This window comes from Opisthocomus hoazin, chromosome 10 (genome assembly GCF_030867145.1).
Source record: "Opisthocomus hoazin isolate bOpiHoa1 chromosome 10, bOpiHoa1.hap1, whole genome shotgun sequence".
NCBI lineage: Eukaryota > Metazoa > Chordata > Aves > Opisthocomiformes > Opisthocomidae > Opisthocomus > Opisthocomus hoazin.
Genome location: NC_134423.1, coordinates 33,044,004 through 33,065,158, shown reverse-complemented (window position 1 = coordinate 33,065,158; position 21,155 = coordinate 33,044,004). Strand labels below are relative to the sequence as shown.

At 42.5% G+C, this 21,155-nt stretch overlaps 1 protein-coding gene across 10 annotated transcripts in view; it reads right to left on the bottom strand.

The window, feature by feature from the left end:
- The window catches only part of TP53BP1 (tumor protein p53 binding protein 1), a 34,305-nt gene that overhangs the window by 10,530 nt on the left and 2,620 nt on the right, over window positions 1-21,155 (bottom strand). For 2 of the 10 annotated variants that reach the window (XM_075431356.1, XM_075431357.1), the window contains exons 1-16: window positions 19,413-19,653; window positions 19,270-19,339; window positions 19,110-19,197; window positions 18,717-18,787; window positions 17,904-18,062; window positions 17,374-17,455; window positions 16,367-16,512; window positions 15,011-15,131; window positions 14,622-14,713; window positions 14,162-14,364; window positions 11,825-13,079; window positions 3,928-4,047; window positions 3,066-3,302; window positions 2,465-2,522; window positions 1,145-1,237; window positions 118-607 (exon numbers count right to left, since the gene is read on the bottom strand). In XM_075431356.1, the coding sequence (XP_075287471.1) occupies window positions 118-607; window positions 1,145-1,237; window positions 2,465-2,522; window positions 3,066-3,302; window positions 3,928-4,047; window positions 11,825-13,079; window positions 14,162-14,364; window positions 14,622-14,713; window positions 15,011-15,131; window positions 16,367-16,512; window positions 17,374-17,455; window positions 17,904-18,062; window positions 18,717-18,787; window positions 19,110-19,197; window positions 19,270-19,339; window positions 19,413-19,592 (3,465 nt within the window). In that variant the 5' untranslated portion in view covers window positions 19,593-19,653. Of the gene's footprint in view, window positions 1-117; window positions 608-1,144; window positions 1,238-2,464; window positions 2,523-3,065; window positions 3,303-3,927; window positions 4,048-11,824; window positions 13,080-14,161; window positions 14,365-14,621; window positions 14,714-15,010; window positions 15,132-16,366; window positions 16,513-17,373; window positions 17,456-17,903; window positions 18,083-18,716; window positions 18,788-19,109; window positions 19,340-19,412; window positions 19,654-21,155 lie in introns of those variants that run through there. The other 8 variants (XM_075431353.1, XM_075431354.1, XM_075431361.1 and 5 more) reach the window with 7 other exon arrangements.

The window sequence follows — 21,155 nt, the reverse complement described above, 5'->3', positions numbered from 1 at the left end:
TTAAAGTGGTCTTTGGCTTTTTTCAACAGAGAACCTACTGTTAGTAACTTTGCTGGCTGAAGGGATACTTTACTGTTCTAAAGCAGTAAAATTAAATACAGGCAGCCTTCATCCCACCTGATTGTGCAGAGAGTCCGTGTTCTCTCCAGAGGGGTTCACCAGCTTTTCCCCACTCTCCTCAGTTTGGACATTCGCATCTTGTCGCCCAGGTCTTTGCCCAGACATACTGGTTCCCACTTCCACCTGCCTACAGATTTCTTCTGATGTTTGTGTTGCTGTTGTAACAGTTGTTGGGGTAAAAAGACAGTCTGCTGTAGTCTGAATCCCTTTATTCTTGGTGTTCGCCCACCTCTCTCGGCTTTCATCAATTTTAACAGCCTTACTTGGTTTCTTCTGTGTTCTCCCTTCTTCTGTGCTTACAATACCAGTTTCCACAGACTTCCCATTCTCTGCACCAGACGGTTGTTGATAGCAGTCCTGCTGCATCGTCTGAGGAATTAGGACCTGTCCACCATCATCTGCCTTGTGTTGCTGGTACTGCCAACCACTGGGATTTTTATGTAATTCAGCATCTTCTCGTGTGCCAGGAAAACTGAACAGATTCCCCCTGCAAACCAGTTATATACAGATCAAAATTCCTGATTAAAAAAGCAAAACAACCAATACGCGTGAAAGGACCATAAAAAAAAAAACAAACAAAAAACCAAAAAACCCTGGCAGTCATTCAGTTGCTTCTCAAGGTTGCACAGAACCCAGTGAGTCTCAAATTATAAAAAAAACCTTTCAACATCTCTCAAGTAATTCACATGGTAGCAAGAATGGCTGACACCTGTAGAGAATTAGGTGCTTTTCCAAACACTAATTAAGCAAGATATTTAAACAGCTGTAAGAATGATCTCAGTTCTCGCAATCCCCAGATTTTACCAAAGCATATTAGCCAGCTGGAATCACATCGCTGCTCAAAAAGCTAAGTGTGATTACTGTGCGAGACACAAACATACAGTACTTATTATACTTACCCCGTTGTCCCCAACCTTCTAAGTCACCCAAAGATAATGACTTAGTGCAATTTCTTTGCTGTAGAAAATGCAAATGCGCATATAAATCCAACCAGGACTGGCAGGCAAAGACTGTGAGGAGTTACCTAAATGGAGAAGTGGAAAGACCATGACCTCTGGCCTCATCCTCTCGACGAACTTCACAGACACGACTAAACACAGATGACGCTTTCTGGGAGCTAGCGGTGCAGATTTAAAACAAAGAAAGAAAGAAAGAAACAAACAAACAAAAAAAGCATCAGGCAGTGAGAAAATTCCTTATACAGCAAAACAAGAGTTCGCTAGTCCCTTGGGAAAGCAACAACTGGTATTGAGCTTGTTGACCTACACAGCCACAGAATGAGCGAGATAGTCACTCTCACAGGTCAAGAAACAAGCTGCAACTGCATAAGCATTTCTATAATTTCTGCAGACACCCTAACAGCCAAGAGCAATATAACAATTCCAGAAAATGTAACGTGGAAAACTGCAGCACCATCAGGAGTTTCAACATCTACTACCTTTGGTACCCACCAAGGGACACAGCTAGACCATTTATGGCTTACTTCTCAGGATTTTCATGACACCATAAGAATATTGGGAATGACAGTCATAAAGCAGGCCCTGAGAGATCCAAGTTCAACCTACACCTACAAAGGCAACCCATCCTCAACCAGCGAGGAATGACTGCCACTCATCCTCAGCATTGATGCATGATTACCATCCAGCATGCAATCCTGTGACAAGAGACCCCAAGTTTATTTCAAAGTTTTCTCATTGCTTCAAACTATTATACTTCACTAAGATTACTATAGGTCACTATCTGCTGACTCAGATTCTTATTAGTACTGACAAACCGTACTCCCCAAAAGCTAAAATCAAGCAATGATAGGCATTAAATGTGAAATAAGATAGATACACACAAATCAAACGATCAAGGGAGTAACTTGTGTTTCGGTCAACATGTTAAACTGATTTCAGTATATTGGTGACCTGGTTCGTATCGGTGACCATCAGCTTCATATCAGGAAGAGAATTCTCTTTTAGAACTCCTCGGAGATTCTTTGCAGAAAATGGCACAATATAGAAAGCAGAAAACCATGTATTTGAAATTTAAGAGGTGGACAGGGAAGACTTGCATTCTGGACTGCACAAAACATTAATTTCTGCTTTGACTACAATCAGAAGGCGACAAAATGCTGACATAAGTCGGAAGCACAAAGCCTGTAAAGAGCAGGTGGGGCACCCACCTTGCCTATGTACTTAAAACTTGCTGCGAGAGCCAGAGTTAATGTCGTGGCTACTGCCAAAAGTGTTCCCTGTTTCTGTGTCTCATTTTAATTTTTTTCCCCTCCTGCTGGTAATGAGCGGAAAAAGGATCTACCCAGATCTTCCCATTAACTCTGTGCAGCAACAAGCCCAGTTACCTGGCAGCAACCCCAGGAGCAGGAGAGGATCCAACTTTCCTGTCACTGGCTGCAGGCTCTGAAACAAGAAAGAAGGGAAGGATGATTTTGGTGTCACCCACACAGACTCTCCTGCCCCTTCCCAGCTCCGTCAACTCAGCGAAGAGAAAGGTTGAGCAATGCTGGACAAAAAGTGCCCAGGCCTCCTCGCCCAACTTCTCATCACAGACCTGAGTTTCTACAAGTTTTAGATTATTAGACCGAATGTCACTGTTCTGATTAAAAAGCTGTCAAACTTTTTTGCCCATATTATCTTTTTAAAATCTTTTCCCTTCTAATATAATCAAACTCCAGTTCCTGTCCTGTGATGTTGCCACTATACATCACAATTTTTAGTCTGCTGAAAATACCTCTCCTCACAACAGAGGCCGCTCCTCTCACTTCATCCTTGCTTAGAGCATTGCAGAAACAGAGAAACAAATTTAATCGATACTGCCCAAAAAATGAGAAAAATTCCAGAGACTCCGTGACTGTCTTGGGGAATGCCACAAAGAGGCTTTGAGTTAGGGCTCAAGTATGAGCCCTAGTAGGACCTGTATGTTCCGAGGTTTCGTTCTCTTACTTTCCAAGCTGAATGGCGGGGACTCTTCACTCCCATCATTCACAGGGGTAACAAGGTTCATTCGCAGAGAGAGTTTTGCATCAGCCTCAGGAACCACATGAGAATCTCCTTTCTCACACACTTCTGACATGTCTGCTGATACCACTGCACTTTCCACAGTGACATTGTTGGTCCCCATTGTGCCTTCTGCTGTAACATCACTAGTTGCTATAGTGCTGTCTGGGCAACTACCATCCACTGAAAATAGGAAAACAAACAAAAAAAAAAGTAAACCAAAAAGCAGCTACTGTCATTGACACTGCTGGGGTTCAGGTCCCAGTTCTGTTTTGAAGATGCTTCACTGCATGCATTGTTAGCAATAGTGCAGTAGTGGAAATTCCTATCTAGAGTCCTGAAGCATGAAAGTTCTGTAGTGCAGCAGGTATCATCCTTAGCTTGTGACAGAATACTTTACTATTACCCAAGCAGAAGTACACACTCCCTTTCATCCAGCAAATGCAGGGTGTTATTTTGAGAAAGCTCTGCTGAAATACGATGAATACTGGGAACAATCTTTTAGTCTAACCTCTTCCACTACTCAGAGGGATCTTTTGCATTCTTTAATGGAGTTGTATGCGGGAACGCAATGAGTGCAAGGAAGACATGTTCCATACCATCCCATACTCAGGGAGCAAACTCCTTCACTAGAGACCAAGGAGAAAACACAACAAGTAAAGCGTCGAGAAGGGATGAGCCCTCCCCACAGAACAGCAATATTTTTGGCCAAGGTAGGTTTGAATTATCCCACCAGATCCTACATCAGGAACCAAAAGCTTCCAAACAGGCTTTCACTGCAGAACAGAGCCATTCGGGTCAAACTCACTAATTGGTGTACTGTGTCTTCGGGGTCCCATTTTAAGCTGGCCAATAAGGGGTGGCGTTATGCTGGTCAAGGGCTGAATGATGTCACCCTCCTTCGGCAAAGTAAAATGAAACCGGGTTCCTAAAAGAGAGAGAGTGCCAGGATTAGTAATTTCAGGGGACTCCTTTGGTTCAAATACCAAAAGCACAGGTTCACTGTGCTGTGGAAACTGGGAAAAAATATAATCCTGGTGCTGTCCTGTACAAAATGCCCCTGAACAGTTACTGGTTTCAGGACAGCTGCTCTAACTGATCTTCCCCACATTTAGCGTGGAAAATCTCTCACGGTGAAAATCTGGGCTGGGATCAAATTGATGCAGCTGTCCCCAGGTGCTAGATAAAAGTGAGACTAAATACCCTGACATGTATAGGACTTTTATAAAATGCAGCTTTGCTTCAGAAATGCTCAGGATTTTCCACAGAAAAGGGAGATGAGGCCAGAAACAGAAATGAAGGTCAGGACAGAAGGGAACTGGCAGAGCTACGTGTTGCCTGAATTAATAACCTGAAACTTACACAGCATGATGCTTTATCATCAAACAGCCTTGGATTAAAGGTCAGCAGATACACTTCAGATAGCCACCTATGAGCCCAAACAATTTGTAGCAGTCAATTGAGGGTTGGACAATGAGAGCCGAAACTTGCCTGGAAAGTAAGCTTTAAGAGAAATAACAGATACTGCAGTTTCACACCCAGCTGCAGGCTGCCACCAGAAGGGCTGGCCCCATCCTCCTGTCCTCTCCCATACTTCTGCCCCTTCTCGTACAGTCTCCAGCATAAAGGGTCTACAGGGTCTACTGGCTGAGGTAGCCTACCCCATCAGGCAAACCACACCTTGGTGGATTTACCATTTGCAGATCTTGCAGGATTTAACACATAAAATACAATAAAAACCTACTAAAATGCTTCCTCTTTTTGCCTCACCCCATGCCATTTATTTACAGTCAACATCTTACATCAGTAATTCGCAGGCTGCATTCTTTCCAAATTGCATAGAAGTATTTAACAAAACTGATGGCATAACACTTTCCTACCCACACTGAGGTCAAAATAGGTTTTCATCATATTCGTCACTATACTTCCTTTTCCCTAAAACTGTATTTGTTCTCTGGATTTCATTCAAGATATGACTCGAATAATGCAAGTCACAATTCATGTAAGTCCTGAATTTGAAGTGTGTTTAATCCTCCCCCCCTCCTCACAACGAAACGGTATTAGAAAATTGTTAATTAAGGTCACAGGAACACAAATTCAAGTTACTTGAATTCAAGAGCCAGCACTAGATATTCAGACACAACTTTCAGTTATAGCCAGATGCAGTGCATCGTTCTTCAGCTCCACAAGACGCTGACATATGATTTACACAGCTACCTTGTGGCAAATGAAGCCATAAATATGTTAAAGACATGAAACAAAAAAAAAGAAAAAACCAACCAGTGAAAAGCTATCTACTGTCCATTTGAAAACTCTGAAAACCATTACTTGCCCTGCTGTCACAAGTTTTAAAGATACAGTTCAGCAATTGCAACATCCTTGAGATCAACGTAAGGACTTCAGTGTATTTTTGAAGTGGGTAGGTATTTCATAGTGCAATGGTACTCACACTTTGTGGGTGCACCACATATCGAAAAGCCAGCTGCCATTCCTCCCAAACAGCTTATGAATGCCTGTCGTATTATGACCTCCATTTAAAAAGTGTTTCATTTAAAAACTTAAGTCTTTAGAAACTCCACTGAATTTTGATCAATTTAGCTTCCACAATCCCTTCTAGCCTAAAGATCCACATTTGCAGGCTAACAACAAACGATGAAAAGAATTTATGAAGTGATCAGCCAGTAAATAACATTAGAGAAAACAAAGAAGCTTTCACGCTTACAAGACCTGAAAAAAATGGGCATGCCTGAAAGCTTAATTGCTTTCACATAACTGCATCAACTGTTGTAACAATGAAAAAGGTTAATTTTCTCCTCAAACTTTTCTTGTACCCTTAAGACCACCATCCTGTAACATTTCCTCTTCTCTTCCAGCACCAAAAGATTGGGACTTTCTTTGGCCCACTTTGTCTCTCTCAAGTTTGCTAATGCTAAGGTATAAAAAAATTCATTCGCTCGGGTAACACTTTCACAGGGAGAGTTGGATGTTTCTAGCACAGCGTAGACGGGGACTACCAGCACAGCACAACACTGCACCCTCATAATGGAAGGAGACAAAAGAATGTCCCAACTCTGCATCAAACTAAGTGAAGCAGAGCTGTCATCCTCTTCTTGATGAAAAGTAAGTCCCACTGCCTTTTCTGCATACCATGATGCTTCTTGCACACTACTACTACACAGATGGCCCGCCTGCAGCTATCAAGCGGTTCAAGCGCAGCTCCCTTTGCTCTCGTCCTTCTCTCCTACCCATCACTTCTACAAGGGATGTGGCACATCTACTGCGGCTCTCAGCCACATGAAGACCTACAGAGAAGGCTAGCAGTACTGGATGGCCACTCTGCTTTCTGTGCACACAGAAAGGAGGGGAAAAAACTCAAAAAACACTGCCACAAAGAAGCCCATGCCTTCTATTTAAGAACTTTTGCTTTCTCCTCCAAAGAGCCCTTTCTTAGCTCTGTTCTTAACTCACTAGCACAACTATTTAATAGACAGGACAAAAGCTTGATTACATACACTGTTGTCCATTGGTAATTCATATCTAGCTGTGACATATCAAAAAGACCCCATTAAAACATAAGAACCAATTTTACTTCCAGAAGTCTTCCAGATTAAGAATTATCACTCTATCCAGGCCTGAGGCAATGTTACAAAGATTTAAGAGCTTGACAACACAACTCTTCATTATTTTAATAAAAATATTTTTATTTAACCTGGTATGCTTAAACTTTATCATAACTATGTTAACTGCACTGATTATCTGTTTCTTCTTTATTTTATACTACCAGTAAAAAGATAGCTTTCTGAATAAGGTTTTATAGGTACAAAATTGTACAATCTACAAAAAAGTTTTCAAAGATAACCACAACTTCTATAAACTCCACAGAGTCCTAGAAACAGACTTCAATGAATAAATTTCTTTTCCATATGCCTACATTCTATCACGTCCTAGCCTTTGAGCATTTTTTAAGTAGAGTAACTAACCAGTTAATATCTTATTCAAGGCAACTTCAAAAAACAAAGACACGCCTCAAACATCACCACCAAGTTTCTACTCCTGTTTCTTGGACTCTTCCCGTCACTTAAAGTTTGTGCTTGCTAATAGATGCTTCATCATCTGTTGATAAGGAATTAGACTCCTATTGGAAATAACTATTATGAGAACAAAGCTGCTTTAAGAGAAGAGGGTTGCTCTAAAGCTCTTCACGCCTTAAGGACTGAGTGATGGTAAAAGAACAAATATCACTCTACATACTTCTCCACAATGTTTCATGAGTCTGAAGACAGCAGGCAGAACATCCCAAAAGCCTGAACTCTCTCCTAACACCGATCAGGCCTTTAGTGTAATACAAATGCACAAAACACAACCACCAGCATTAATTTACGCGTTCATTTTCTCCAAATACTGGCTTATTGTTCTCTTCTGGAAGTAAATCCAGCCCAGTGTGATGTGTTTAAGTTGCATTTAGATTTATCTAAGAATAAACATTTCAAGTACAATATAACAAGCGAAATGTTACCTCAAGTTAAATGCAATTTTGTTCATGCTCTCTTAAAAGGAAAGTTTTGGATTGTGAACTCTGTGAGACGCAATACTGAAGCAGAATGTAAACATTCAACCTTGTTGCATAACTACAGCTACTCATCTTCATTTTATCATCAGTTCAGCAGCATACTGTCAAACATTATTATTTTATTTCATACAACCTATACTGCTCTTAAGTTCAAAGACCAGTATTGTTCTCTTGACTATGCCAAAATGTGTTAAGAAACATGCAGTCCCAATGCCCTGGAGTTGTTCACAGAAAAGTTAATATGAGATCACAAAATGCAATGGGATCAGAATATCTTTGAACTTCCTGACCAGTATTTTGACCAGGTCCCCTCAAAGCACTGTCTTCTTTACAATAAAGCTTTTTCTAATTCTTTCAGTTAAAGGAAATTAAGAATACTCTAGCTAAAATGTCATCATTCGGCTTCATGTTAAATAACATTTGAGCTCCTGCTCAATTCTACATATTATGTAATTATTAATATATTGTTATATTATATATTTGCACTTCCCTAATAGACTTAATAGAAGTAAAATAGATTTTCTTATACTAATATCAAGTTCCTTCGTTCTTGCCGTGTGCAAGTTTCTACATGAAATTTAAGTTCTCAGATTGTAAAATTTTCAGAATTAGGGAGCATCGAATGAAACTAACACCTGGTGAAATACAGTTGTTTTTTTACCCAGTGTATAATTTAGCTGTCAAACTTCCTCCTGCAGGTAGCTTTGAAGCCTAGAAGTTCACAGAGGTTCAAAATAACCACACATGGAAATTCCACGGCGGGGGAGAAAAACACTCCTATGCAAGACATCAAAAATCAAAGACATGACTTCAAACTCAGCATGTTCCTAAACCATACTTTTCTTGATGATGAAATGGAGACTTCTTCAGAAGTATCTTCCCACTGCATTTTTGCCTTTATACTCATCCATATGCATCTGCCATCCTATACTGGAGGACCTTGTATACCAAGCTAGACTGATGTAGCCCTGTTCTTCTGACTGTTGTAGTATCTCAATTCACAGAGACAATGATTTGCAGTCTTTAGTTCAGTTATCATAAAGGCACAATGACCTATTGCAAGGCAATGAATGGGAAAGACGGAAAAAACCCCAGCCCAACAACAACAGAAAAACCCCATTAAACGGCAACAGAATAATCTAACACTAACAAAGAAGCTGGTCATCTTCGTCCACAGAGTATCTCAAACTCTGGCGAGTCATATTTCATGTGCAGTCTCCAAAATCCGTCACTGAAGCTTTTTTTTTCCTCTAATTTGAAAAATACAGCATGATTCAATTGCACCAGTTGTAAACAATATTCAAACCTTCCCTAAATATCATTACAGAGGCAGCCTCCGAACTTTCAATAAGATATTGCTAAAACACATCTAAATACCACAAATTCAGAACTTAAATCTGAAATTGATGACACTACTGTCTGGATCGACAAAATAATCCACTAAATTGCCTCCAGCATGTTCCTTGCTTAGCACCAGGTTCCCTAATCCAACAAAGACTCTGTCAGAGAATGTACTAAATTAAAAAAAACTCTGCATTTCTAGCCAACTGAAATATTCTACTTTCACACTCAGAAATGAAGCAGTTTGCTGTAACATTCTGAAAGAGAGTGATGGTCACTAGTTATGGGACGTTAAAGCATGCAAAATCAAAAAAGCTGCCAAACATCTGACTGGTCCTAGGACATTCAGAAGAACGGGTGCAAAAGTTACAAAGTCACATCAATTAAATTGCTACGATAGCTGGTATATTAAGCAGTGCTCAGCAATACACATTAAATCACATGACTATGTTATTGGGAAAGTGGAGCTTTTAAATCTAAACAAAGAAGATATCGGAACCCCTAAAGCATCGGAATTTTTACATAACTAAACGTATACTTAGCTCAAAATAAAGTAACGACTGCAGAAGTTGTTCTCAGATGTCAATGATGTTAAAAAGCTGTGACCACAAGAATCCATACTCCTTGAAAAGATTTTGAACTTTGTTTTAAAATAGGTCAACAGATACTTGTACCAAAGTCTAGCTTGAAAACTGCTATTATCTTTCGTTGGAAGTGCCTCCAAGACTGATGACCGGCATAAGCATTCAAATCTCTCTCCCACCACTCGCTATAATCTAACTCCTGCAGGTATCAATATTTACCTGTCATTCTTATTTTACAACACAAGACACTGCCATCATTCTATTTTTTAGTGTCTCGAGTTTCTTCTCAACCACCAGTTCCATACTATTAAATGGTTATCTTCCTCAAACCTGTCAGCAAATTTGGTATTAAAAACATACATAAGTATTACACTCTATCCCTTTTCATCCAAGTCTCCATCTAGCACTTCAAAGTCATCTCACCTAATTCTGTTCAGACATAAAGCTCTTCATCTTGCTCCTTTTTGAAATCTGCCATTTTGACCTTTCCAAACAGGATCACATGTTCCAGAAGTCAGCATGGTTCAAGGTCACAAGAACTGAAGAAAAGGGGAGGGAACCATATAAGAACAAGCTCAAAAGGCTTTCAAGAAGAAACAGCCAAAGCTGCCATAAACGGCAGTAAGGACCAGTTTGTAACTGGAAAAATTAAAAAAAATAGTTCAGAAAACTGTAACAAAAATACTGGACTCGTGAGACTGATGAGAGAAGTTCTGAAGAAGTTTTGAAGAAATGCACAGCTCTTAAAAAAAAAACAAAAACGAAACATAAATTCGCAGAGAAAATAAGAGATGTCCCTCACTGACAAAGAATAGTAAATTGTTCAGACCAGTTATCAGCTGAGTATGAAAAAGGAAAAAGAAGGCTGAGTGTTAGGAAATGTTTTTTTAAGCAGTATCTCTTACATTGATTTCTCAAATGGAAAAACTAGAAAACATGATCACTTGAACAAAGCTCTGCAGAATAGACTACAGGGCTATATAACGATACCGTGAACTTTGAGGGGTCAGAAAAATTCTATCATGCCCACAGCTTCATATGTTCCACAAATCAAAAATCACAGACTGGTCCATCTGAATCTATCAGATGGTTCACAAACATCTTCCCTGCCAGACATCTCATTTAATTTTAATAGTACTGCACAACTCTACTGATCTTCCACTGTAGTCTAACTGAAGGATTTCGACAATTCACAAAGCATAAACTACCTAGCATATCAGTGCGAAGAGCTAAATAAACCTCTACTAATGCACCAGTCTGTTCAGGAGATACAAAGCCAGCCATCACCTACTGACAATTAATGTTTACAGACCCTCAACTTTCATAACCACCAACTTCATGAGACTGGAAGTCACCTACCATCATTGTAAGAGGGAGAAAACTCTCTCTCACTCTCTGATCCTGCAGTTTAATGAAAGATTACTTAGATCTCCAAAATGTGTACAATTCGAGACAACGCTCTATTAAAACTTTGTTTTCTATTACTTTCTCATTTGAGGAGTACATAACTATGTTTTAAAATTAAGGCAACTAAAAGGCAAAAGCTCACCATAACTCAGGAACAGCATTCCACATTTCTTGTATAACTACACAACAGCATGTTAAAGGGATTTCAACGCATCATGACAATATGCGTTGAGCCACAGCTTAGGCACAACTGAAAAGCCATTCTACTTTAAAATCACCTCAAGATAAATCTGCTGCATTAGTTTCCAGCTCAAAGCTTCTCTATACACTCCCCCAAAGAAAATTCTCCTCTGACAATTAAAAAAAAAAAAAAAAAGTACGGAGATCTACAAGAGGGAAAGTACGGAGATCTACAAGAAGGAAAGTACAGACTACCACACACCCACACACCTACTGTTGTTGTTCTGGGGGGCAAACGGGGGAATTTACAAAAATCCCTGAGCATTGCCAAGGTCACAACATTCTGAGTTATCAAAGTTGCTCTACGTTTCTGCTGTAAAATAGCACGAGAGCGTTAGGAACAAGAATCATCTTTCCATTCTTGTCTGCTGTTGCGTGACAAAGGGAAAAAAGTAAACGCATGTTATGCGTGTAACACAGTAACTTGTAGTGCTGCTTTTAAGAGACACTGTTCAACACACATCCACTATCAGTGCTCCCTGAAAACACTGAGGATTGTACACAGCTGTCCTTGACATTATTCAAAATGTACACCTGTGAGCTACTAACCTAAATTCACTTACCACTGGAAGGACTGGGAGATTTAGCAGTTGCCTTCTCCTGTGGCTGCATCTGCTCTTCTTGCTTCAGATCCCTTGCGCTAATGGTATCCTCTGTATTCTTCGGCACTTGATTCTCCTGCTGACTTGCAAGCATGTCAACCCCTCTCTCTTGAAGTGCTGGCTGATTCCCTATTATGATTACCTGTCCTAATTCTGAACAACCTGGATGCCTTCCGGCACACAACGCCACTTCCAATGGAACGTCACATGTTAACTTAGGAAGGAAATTGTTGTGCTGTTCCTGTAACTCCCCTACAGAAGGCTTAGATAAAACTTTATTGATCTTTGGCATGTTTTCCGAAGCAGCCTTAAAGGACAGTCTATCCATGCTCTTTGCCTCTCCAGCGCCAGAAGTACGACCTTTTGAAGTTTCTTCCCCCTGACTTTCTGGTCCAGTCTTTTCTAATTCTTGGGCCTGATCAGACAAATTTTTGTTATGTTCACAAGAACCATCAGCACATTCCACTTCCATTTCTTCATGGCACTGTACTTCCCTTTCAAGAATAAGCCTCTGAGAAAGTGTTACATTAACAAGGGACCCATCTTCATTTATTTGCTTCTCTTTTACTTGCAGTTTTTCTTCATGTTCTTCACACTGAGTCTCAGGCACTGCGTCAGGTTCAGAAGTCTCTTCCAATGGATAATCCTCAGACTGCGCTTCTCTACCCTGAGTGCAGGACAAAATCTCAGGCAGACCAGACTGATCTGCAGCAGCCTGACTTCCAGAAATACACTCCATCTCCCAATGAGCTGTAGGGGCTAATGACCCATCTCCCGCTACACCTGCACTAACTAACTGCCTTACAGACTTTCCTGCAGTCTGTAAATCCTCCTTCTTCACTTTTTCACAGTTTTCAGAAAGGGCTTGATCACCTGCATCCAGCCTCAGTTTTACGTTGTCATTCTCCACAGAACAGAGTCTCAAGTCTGAGGCCTTGCTTTCAGAAACCACCTCTACCTGTGTGGTTTCGCTATCTTGGCCCATGTTCAGAGAGCCCGAAGTGGCCTCTGCATTTGTGGGCTGGCTACATTCACTTGCAGAAAGCATCAGCTTACAGGACTCGGAAGGCTGTGACACAGAGTCACTTGTAGACATCTTTGACAAAGCATCTGTTGGTCCAGAGAGATCTCCTGGCAAGCATACATGGGTTAAAGCAGCAGCTTTTTCTTCTCCTTTGTGCTTCTTCTCTGGGCTCTGAGTTGGAATAAAGATATCCTAAAATGAAAAAAGCAGGACGTGGCTCATCAGGGCATCCTGAGTAGGACTGTTTATTTGTTATTCCTGGAACATTACACTGGATTATGGAGCAGGGCAAGCTCAGCACAAAACTACAGATTAAAAAAAAACCGAACAAACCAAAAAAAAACCAAAACAAACACCAAAGCTTTTTTCCCCCCTATTTATATGAGTCATATCTACCCTGTTGTTGCTGAGAAAAATTACCATCACCCATTAGTTTTCAGGACCTCTGTGGTAAAGTCAGACACAATCCTTGGTACACCTCTCACACTACCAAATCATGAAGTACAGGTCCAGTATGACAAATTAGTAGCTACTTTTAGTCAAACAACCACGGGTTCTCGAAACATTCTCTGGAAGAACCTTTTACATTAGCATGAAAGCTGCTTTCAGCTAAGGAGTAGCCCTGCTTTGACTACTCTAGCAGTAGAAAAAGTCTCTAGTACAACCTTCGTTTTCTGCCTTAAGTTGATGAAATTTGTAATATTAAGTTATAAAGCCACCAACTGTCTGTTAAATCCCTCTGAACAGTAATGACTTCCAGAATCAAAAAGCACAAAGGAAACAATAGATAATATGAATAAGCAACTTGAAAAATGCAGTAAATGAATTCTAGCCTTGCAGGAGACTACAAATGCTTTATTACAAAAGAGCCTTGCTTTCTCCATGACAAACAATGCTAAGGTCTATCCCGATATAAGTCTAATTTATGACACAGTTTGAGATGCAGGACGCCCAGTTCAGCAGCAGAAAGCAGCAGCCTTTCAAAGAGGGAAAGAAAAAAAAAAAAAGCACCAGAAAGGTTTCTAGCATAGATTAAAAGACAACAAATTCTATGTTCAGGAAGTCACTATGTCCTCTTAAGCTGTTGCACATTTGCAGGATCAACTGCCACACAGTACGATCAATACATAACTGTGACTGGTGGCAACAGGGATGCTCATGAGAACCAGCTCAGTAGGGAAGCTCAACACAGAAGCACAGAGGCTGACTCCAAGACACATCTTCTGCAACAGCCATATGAAAACCTCAGAAAAGATATCTACATGAACCCTTACATGAGAGAACTCTGGTTGTGATGGTATAGACAAAGATCCAGGAAAGAAGGTTGGGGCACTCTGGGACACTGGAGTTGAAGCTTGTGGCAGGACAAGAGGTCCTGGTGGGATAACTGGGGTGGCCATCTCCACTAGCGTATCTCCTCTCTGCTTCTGCATCAGGTCTCTTCCTTCTGCAGGGATAGATATATCCATCTGTTCATCTGGTTTGAAAGAGCAGAAGATATATTACTGCAAATTCTTGTGTTGCACCTGAAGTTTCCAACTTTAGGTGGAAAAAGTGAAGAGAAGCTAGCTGATAGTAATAGTTTTGTTATGATAGCCATGCAGGAAGTATTGACAGCACATCAGCATCTGAGTCACAAATCTCGCTTCATCTACCCCTTTCAATGTCTGCATGCTCAGACTACACCACAGAGCACAGAAACACAACTACAGACCAGTATGCAGAAAATTTTACCTTTTGCTTGCTCCTGTTCAGTAGGACTGGTGGGGACAAGAGCACTGGATCCAAAGGCAAGAGGAGAAGGAATAACTAGACCTGAAGAGACACTGCAGACCAAGAAAAGGGAACATGGAAAGGAAGACAATATGTCACTAGAAAATGTATTCACTTCTCCCCAAACGTAGCTCCAGCTTGTCACAACAGGAGTCTTCTCATAAAAGGAGTGTCAGATGTTCACTAGCAAGGGACTCATTATTTCATTTCATTGCAAAACAAAAGCCATGCTCCTCTCAGAGCGCAAAATTAAAACACTGCTTAAAATCAAGCACAAGTCCTTGAACAGAGTGGTGGAAATGCACTACTGCACTTAAGCTACTGCAATAGTTCAGGGATTTTTTGCTTACGTGGAATGATTCTCCTGTACAAGCGATCCCTGTCCAGAGAGCTGCAGGAGCTGCAGACTGCGGGCAGGGGTGCATGCCAGAGAACTTCCCTCTTCCACCCTGGTTATCGGACAGCCACTCCCTGCAGCGTTTTGAACAAAACGAGGTAAGATTATAAATCTGGCCAATAACCAAGTGGATCAGAAAATTCTGATATTCACACTACTGCACAGTTACTTCTCAGGTAGACAAGGACGAGCTGATTTTCAGAGTTGGAAAAGGACTGCACGTGAAAGTTCAGTATGTGAAACGTGAGTATAATATAGTCAAGATGAAAAAAGTAAGTTTGTACCTATAGAATAGATTTTTATCAGGCTGTACAAGTCTTCCTACTTGGGAATTTTAAAAGAAAAATCCCCAGTGGCTCCAATACCAGCACATCTGATCCAGTACCAGAATGCAAATACGGGCACGCTTCTCACAAGAAAAGGCACCTTACTCAGTGTGAGTAGGAAGTTGTTATTGAACCTTCTAGATACAAAGGACTCATGCACAATATCATACTGATAGAGACACATCTGTTCACAAATTAAAACTAAACAAAAAGCATAAAGTGAGACTTCACTTAGCTCATGCTTTATAAACTGTGACACAATTGCCTTTCAAAACTTTATTTTCTAGGCCTTTCACTATTAAGATTGTTAAGAACCTTTCTATTTTGTTACGAGCCTTTCCGTTGTGGATACCAAAACCAGACATAGACATCCTCCTAGCAAGACGTACAGTGATGTCCTCTCTCCTGATCCTATTTCACGTAATCTCTTCTCTTTCAGGGAAGGAACATTAACCCATATGTCAAATAAGACTGACCAAAATTGTGGTACGAAGATTTTGATTGCAGAATCCTGTCCTACCCCAAACAGGAAGGCCAATTCAGAGGAGTAAGGGGGAATGTTTTGCCAAAGTTACCCATCATAAGAAAGTCTGTGATATTTGCCTACACTACTTATCCCACTGTAGATTGTGTCACAACCAGGGGTGAGCGTTATTACTGCCAGTTTTAGAAGAGGGTAAAAGGGGTTTTTTTTGTTTTGTTTTGCACTTCAAGAGGCACAGAAAGGAAATCAAATGTATTTAAGAAGCTGTTAAGTAACTGTTCTAACAAGAAGTGACATTTAGACATTGCTCCATAGTATAGTGAAAGAGGCTGTGGCCTTTCATTTCCAAAGTGTTCTCAATTTTAGTAGAAATTATGTGAAAAATACTCACTGCACTCTGCACCCTAAAACATTACATGCCTAAGATGATCAAGAAGGGATGACGATTGTGATGATTTATGGATTGAACATTTTGTCTCTGCTAGCAGTCTGTTGTTACCTGCTGCGTTATTCTCAGGAAACATCTCTTCCTGAGTTGACAAGATAATTGACTCCTCATCACCAGAATCAGGGGATTTCTCAGTTTTAATGGGGTCACAGATAGACATTTGTTTCCTGGTATGCTCTTCTGCTTCCTGCAGAGATCTGGAAAAGCAAGACACAGTCACTGCCCTGACAAATTCAAAGTAGGAAGTCATACTGCAATACTGTAAAGAAAATTCATCAGCACAGATGAAAGGTATTCACTTGTGTATATCACCCCCCACCCCAAAAAAAAAAAAAAGATAAAAAGGAAGACTGACCTCTTTCCCCTGACAAAATAGCGTGTTCATCCATGACAAGTTACATTTTCAGAATTGTTTTGTAAGTTTTCTACCAATCTAAGTGATGTTTAAATGGAATGCAGATCGTTCAACTGACTTCTATCCAGTGTGGATTCTAGGAATTTTCTTTCACCTCCTTAATATTATTTTGCGGCAGAATAAAACACGAGCTAAATATTATTCTATCTGGCATAAAAGATATATAGAGAATTTTCAACAAACTGAAGTTTCACATTTAAAAATAATTAAAACTATAAAGCTTACAATAGCAAAGCAACCTGGAACAGCCACCACTCAGCCTCTAGATTTCTTCCTGTGAGGCCAAAGCCCGTGCTGCAGTGATTAAGTTATTTTGAAATAACTTCCATGACTTGAACTGAATTATTACTTTTAGTATATTACAGTCACTTAAGAAAATTATGCGTATATTTTATCATTCAGTGCATTGTCCCTTAAAAATAAATCTATTGATATCTTTGTGTATAAGAGTTTGACACTACCTCTATTCTCAGCTAGGAATGGTGAAAGCACTGCTGCAAAAAGGTCTCATCAGTACTTCATCTTTCCCTTCACTTTTCTCTTTTGCCTTGAAGCCCTGCTACATCTAAAAACCTAGTTTAAAAAAAAAAATCAACTTCCAGAATGTCAGCAAGAGACCTACAAAGAATACAGACTGTTTTACCTTTCAGACTTCTCTGGCTGGTCTTCCAAAGCAGTATGTGCTTCTGTGCTGTAGACAGTTTCCGTGCTGTCCACATGCAGTTCTAGCAAGAGAGAGAAAAAAAAATACTTGTTACTCGGGTACCTGGATTTATATACAAAGAGAAGAAAGTGTAGTTCTGTAAATAACACAAATATCAAGACAAGCTATATATGAAAAAAAACTTCACCTTGAACTATCAATGATAACAACAACAATGGACAGAATGAGGTTTTTAGCAGGGAGGGTATTCAGTATCAGACTGAATATTCTGGAAACAAATTAGGAAAGAGAGGTGCAAGAATCAATGACAGGACTTGGCCAACTACAAGAAAACAAATGAACTAGCCCAAAGGAAAGACAAAATTCCTTTAAACTACCAATGAGCTATGAACTCAATTTTGAGAACTACTACTACTGTATTTCCTGTCAAAAAACATATCTACAATTTTAAGAAACCAGAGAGAATTGACAAGAGTAACAAAAGAACTTCTATGACCATTTTCACATACCATCTTTAGTATCGTTCTTCACAAGTCGAGAAGAAGGGACGGCAGCTCCAGGGTGAAACCGATACCTAGCATCTCCTTCACTGGGAACAAAGTCACTCTCAAAGTCCTGGCTCTGTGAGAGCTCCAGAGCTCCAAACTGCAGCTGTGACATGCCTGTATCTAACACCAAAGATCCATAACTAATATACGCATAGTCAAAAAAAAAAAAAAAAAAAATCAAAGAGCCAGCTATCATTTTACAATGGCAAAAGATGCACCCTTCAGCAATAAAAGTATTTGGGCTACTGCTGAAACTCTGAAAAAAATAACAGACTGATCTCAGCTGTACTAATTAAAAACATGGTAAAAGAACAGGGACAGTGCCCATTAACTCAGAAACCAGTGTTATTCAGCGAGGTCTTATGTAATGCCATTAGGTACTGCAGCAGATTTGGGTTCCGTGATGAGAAAACAATCCTGATAATACACAGCCTACGCCTGAAAGTCCTTTGATGACAGCAACCATTATGCCAGGGGTTTTTCACTCTGCCATAAAAACGCTCCATCTCCTAAGGGTCATGATGCATCTATGCCTCTTCCAAACCATTTCCCGTCTAAAAGCTCCTTGTTAACAACGATATGAAATCACCATCTTTTTTTTTTCTTAACAGCAAAGCATATAGTTCAACATCCAGAAAAAGATGTCAATTTCTGACCCATTATTACCAGCACAACTACCCCTAGTGACACAAATGAGGCAGCTAAACTGAAAAACCACAGAGACAGCTGATCAGATTCACAGCCCCAAGGAGAGACACGAAATAGAGAAGTTACCTTCTACGCATGGCGAAGCAGCAGAGTCCTCAACACCACCTTCACCTCCTTCTCCAGCCTCGCCAAGGGCACTGCAACAGAAAGACGTATTCACACCGCAGTGGGGTTTCCTGCAGGCTCCCTCTTACCGCCCGCTCATGGTCCGAGGGGTTGCTCCGCAGCAGCAGCGCCTGACCCCACGCTCCCAAGTCCTGCGAGCCACGCACCCCCGCGGGGCCGGCCACCGACGCGGGGCCGCGCCAGGCGCTGCCGCAGCCAGCACCACGCTCGTACTGGAAGCCCGTCCTCGGTGCGCGGCAGCGGCTTTACGGGGCGGGCGAGGCCCGGGAGCAGGCGGCCGAGAGCCGGCGCGCCGTGCCGGGGGATGGCGGCCCCGCGGCCCGGCCCACGCACCTGCTCTCCCCGCCGGGCGGTGGTACGTCCTCCGCGGCGCGGATCTGCGGGCCGGCTGCGTCCGGGCGGGCAGGGTTCTCCATCGGCTCTGCAAGCACAGTGCCGTTAGCGCGGCTGCAGCCCTCCTCGCGCAGGCCGCGACGCCGCGCCCGGCTCTTACCTGCGGGTCGCTCCCGGGCCGCCCCGCCACCCGCGGGTGCCCGGCTGCCGGCGGGGCCGCGGACGATCTCCTGCAACACAGACGCACGGGCCGCGTCAGGCCCGGGCCGGGCCGGGCCGGGCCGCGCCGCCGCGGGCGCTCACCAGCACGGGGCTCGGGCTCCGAGGGGCCGGCAGCCGGCAGGCCAGCACGCCGAGGCAGGCCTGCTCCGCGTCCTCCGCCGCGCCCGCGCTCTCGGGCTGCGAGTCCTCCACGATCAGGCGGGGCGTGTCCTGCTGCGAGAAGCCGGGGTCCAGCTGGCTGCCGCCGCCGCCGCGCGCCATGCAAGTCGCCGCGGGAGGCGGAACCCGGCCACGGCCCTACGGCGCCCGCGCCCCGCACGGGCCGGCCAGGCCGCCTCACGGCGCCGCGCTTCCCGCGGCCGCCATATTGCAGCACGCCGATTGGCGGCGCGCGACCCGCCCGCCCCGCGCCGCCGTTACCAGGGGGACGCCGGCTCGGGCGCCGCCTGGCGGGCTCCGCGCAGCGGCCAGGCGCCGCCCAGCGACGGCGCAACAGGCGGGACCGGGCTTGGAGCTGCCGCGCCCCCCGTCCCCTCAGCGAAGCGGAGCGAGCAGGCCGCTCTGCGAGGAGCCGGGGAGCGAGCAGGCCGCCCCGCGCCCTCCGGCCCGGCCCCGCCGCCCGCGGCCGCCACAGCCGCGCGGAACAGCCCCGGGCCCGCCGCTGGCGCCCAGCCGAGGGCTGCTCGTCCCGAGACGCCGCAGTCGCGTGTGTAGCATCTTAGGTGCCGCAGGAATATAAATCGGATTAATTTCCCGGTTTTTGTGTTAATGAACGGCAGTTACTGAAGAAACCCGGAGCACAAACTGGGGGGGTATTGTTGTCCTTCAGCATTAAACCTTTTGCCTGAAATCTAGTTCTTTTGAATCGACTAATTTAAACCCACTTTGACAAGCGCTCTTTTTTACATCTGTGCCCCTCTGTATTTTTATAGATGAGAATTCTATGTATTTTATTCTAAAACCTGTTGTAGAACCAAAAATGCAGAAGACCGAAAAAATGGTACCTGGCCTGGAAGGAACTGATATTATGCAAAGTTATAGACAAAAGGTTGTACATAGCGAAACACTGTAAATACGGGTTTGTGGTAACAAATTTTGTGTGTAATGTGAAATCCAAGTTTGCACATGCATGTTAGAACATTAAACAGGCTACAAATGTTTACAGTTCCCACACAGGAACGATGCTTTAGTGGTTGGTTGTTCAGCTCCCAGAAGATGCTCCTTTAGCACGTATTCAGCTGTATTACTGAAAAGTTTTTTCCGGTATACTGGTCTCAAAAATACATACAACTTCAGATACTGTCTGAAATTTGCCCCAGTGCCAAAGAACACCACGAGGCCTGTATCAGCTTGCTTAAAGAATCAGTATAAAAGAATGGCAGAAGCATATGAGGACTAAAGTTAAAAAGGCCGAAGATAAACAAGAGCAACAAGAAAACAACAACCGTAAGAACTGACAGTCTGTTGTCCTGAGGGAATGCTACTGGTGGCTAATGTTAAGAAGGCAGAAACATTTACTGTTCTTCTCTGAACAGGTTAACAGAAAACGGGATCCAGCTCAGCCAAACGACGACAAAGGACAAGATTTCAGCCTTCAAACAGGTTAAAGAGTGCTTATCTAAGACAGATGTTTTAAAACTGTTGAGTCTAGACTTCTTCCCAAAAAATGTTGTCTTAGAAGTGTTAACAGTTACCTTTCAAAACTCATGGAGGATAATGAGGTACCTGCAGACTAGAAGTGGCAAATGTGCCAGTCGCTCTTTCTCAAAATTCCATTCAAATCCTTGAAAACTTTGATAACAAATCATCAAACCAATTACCAGT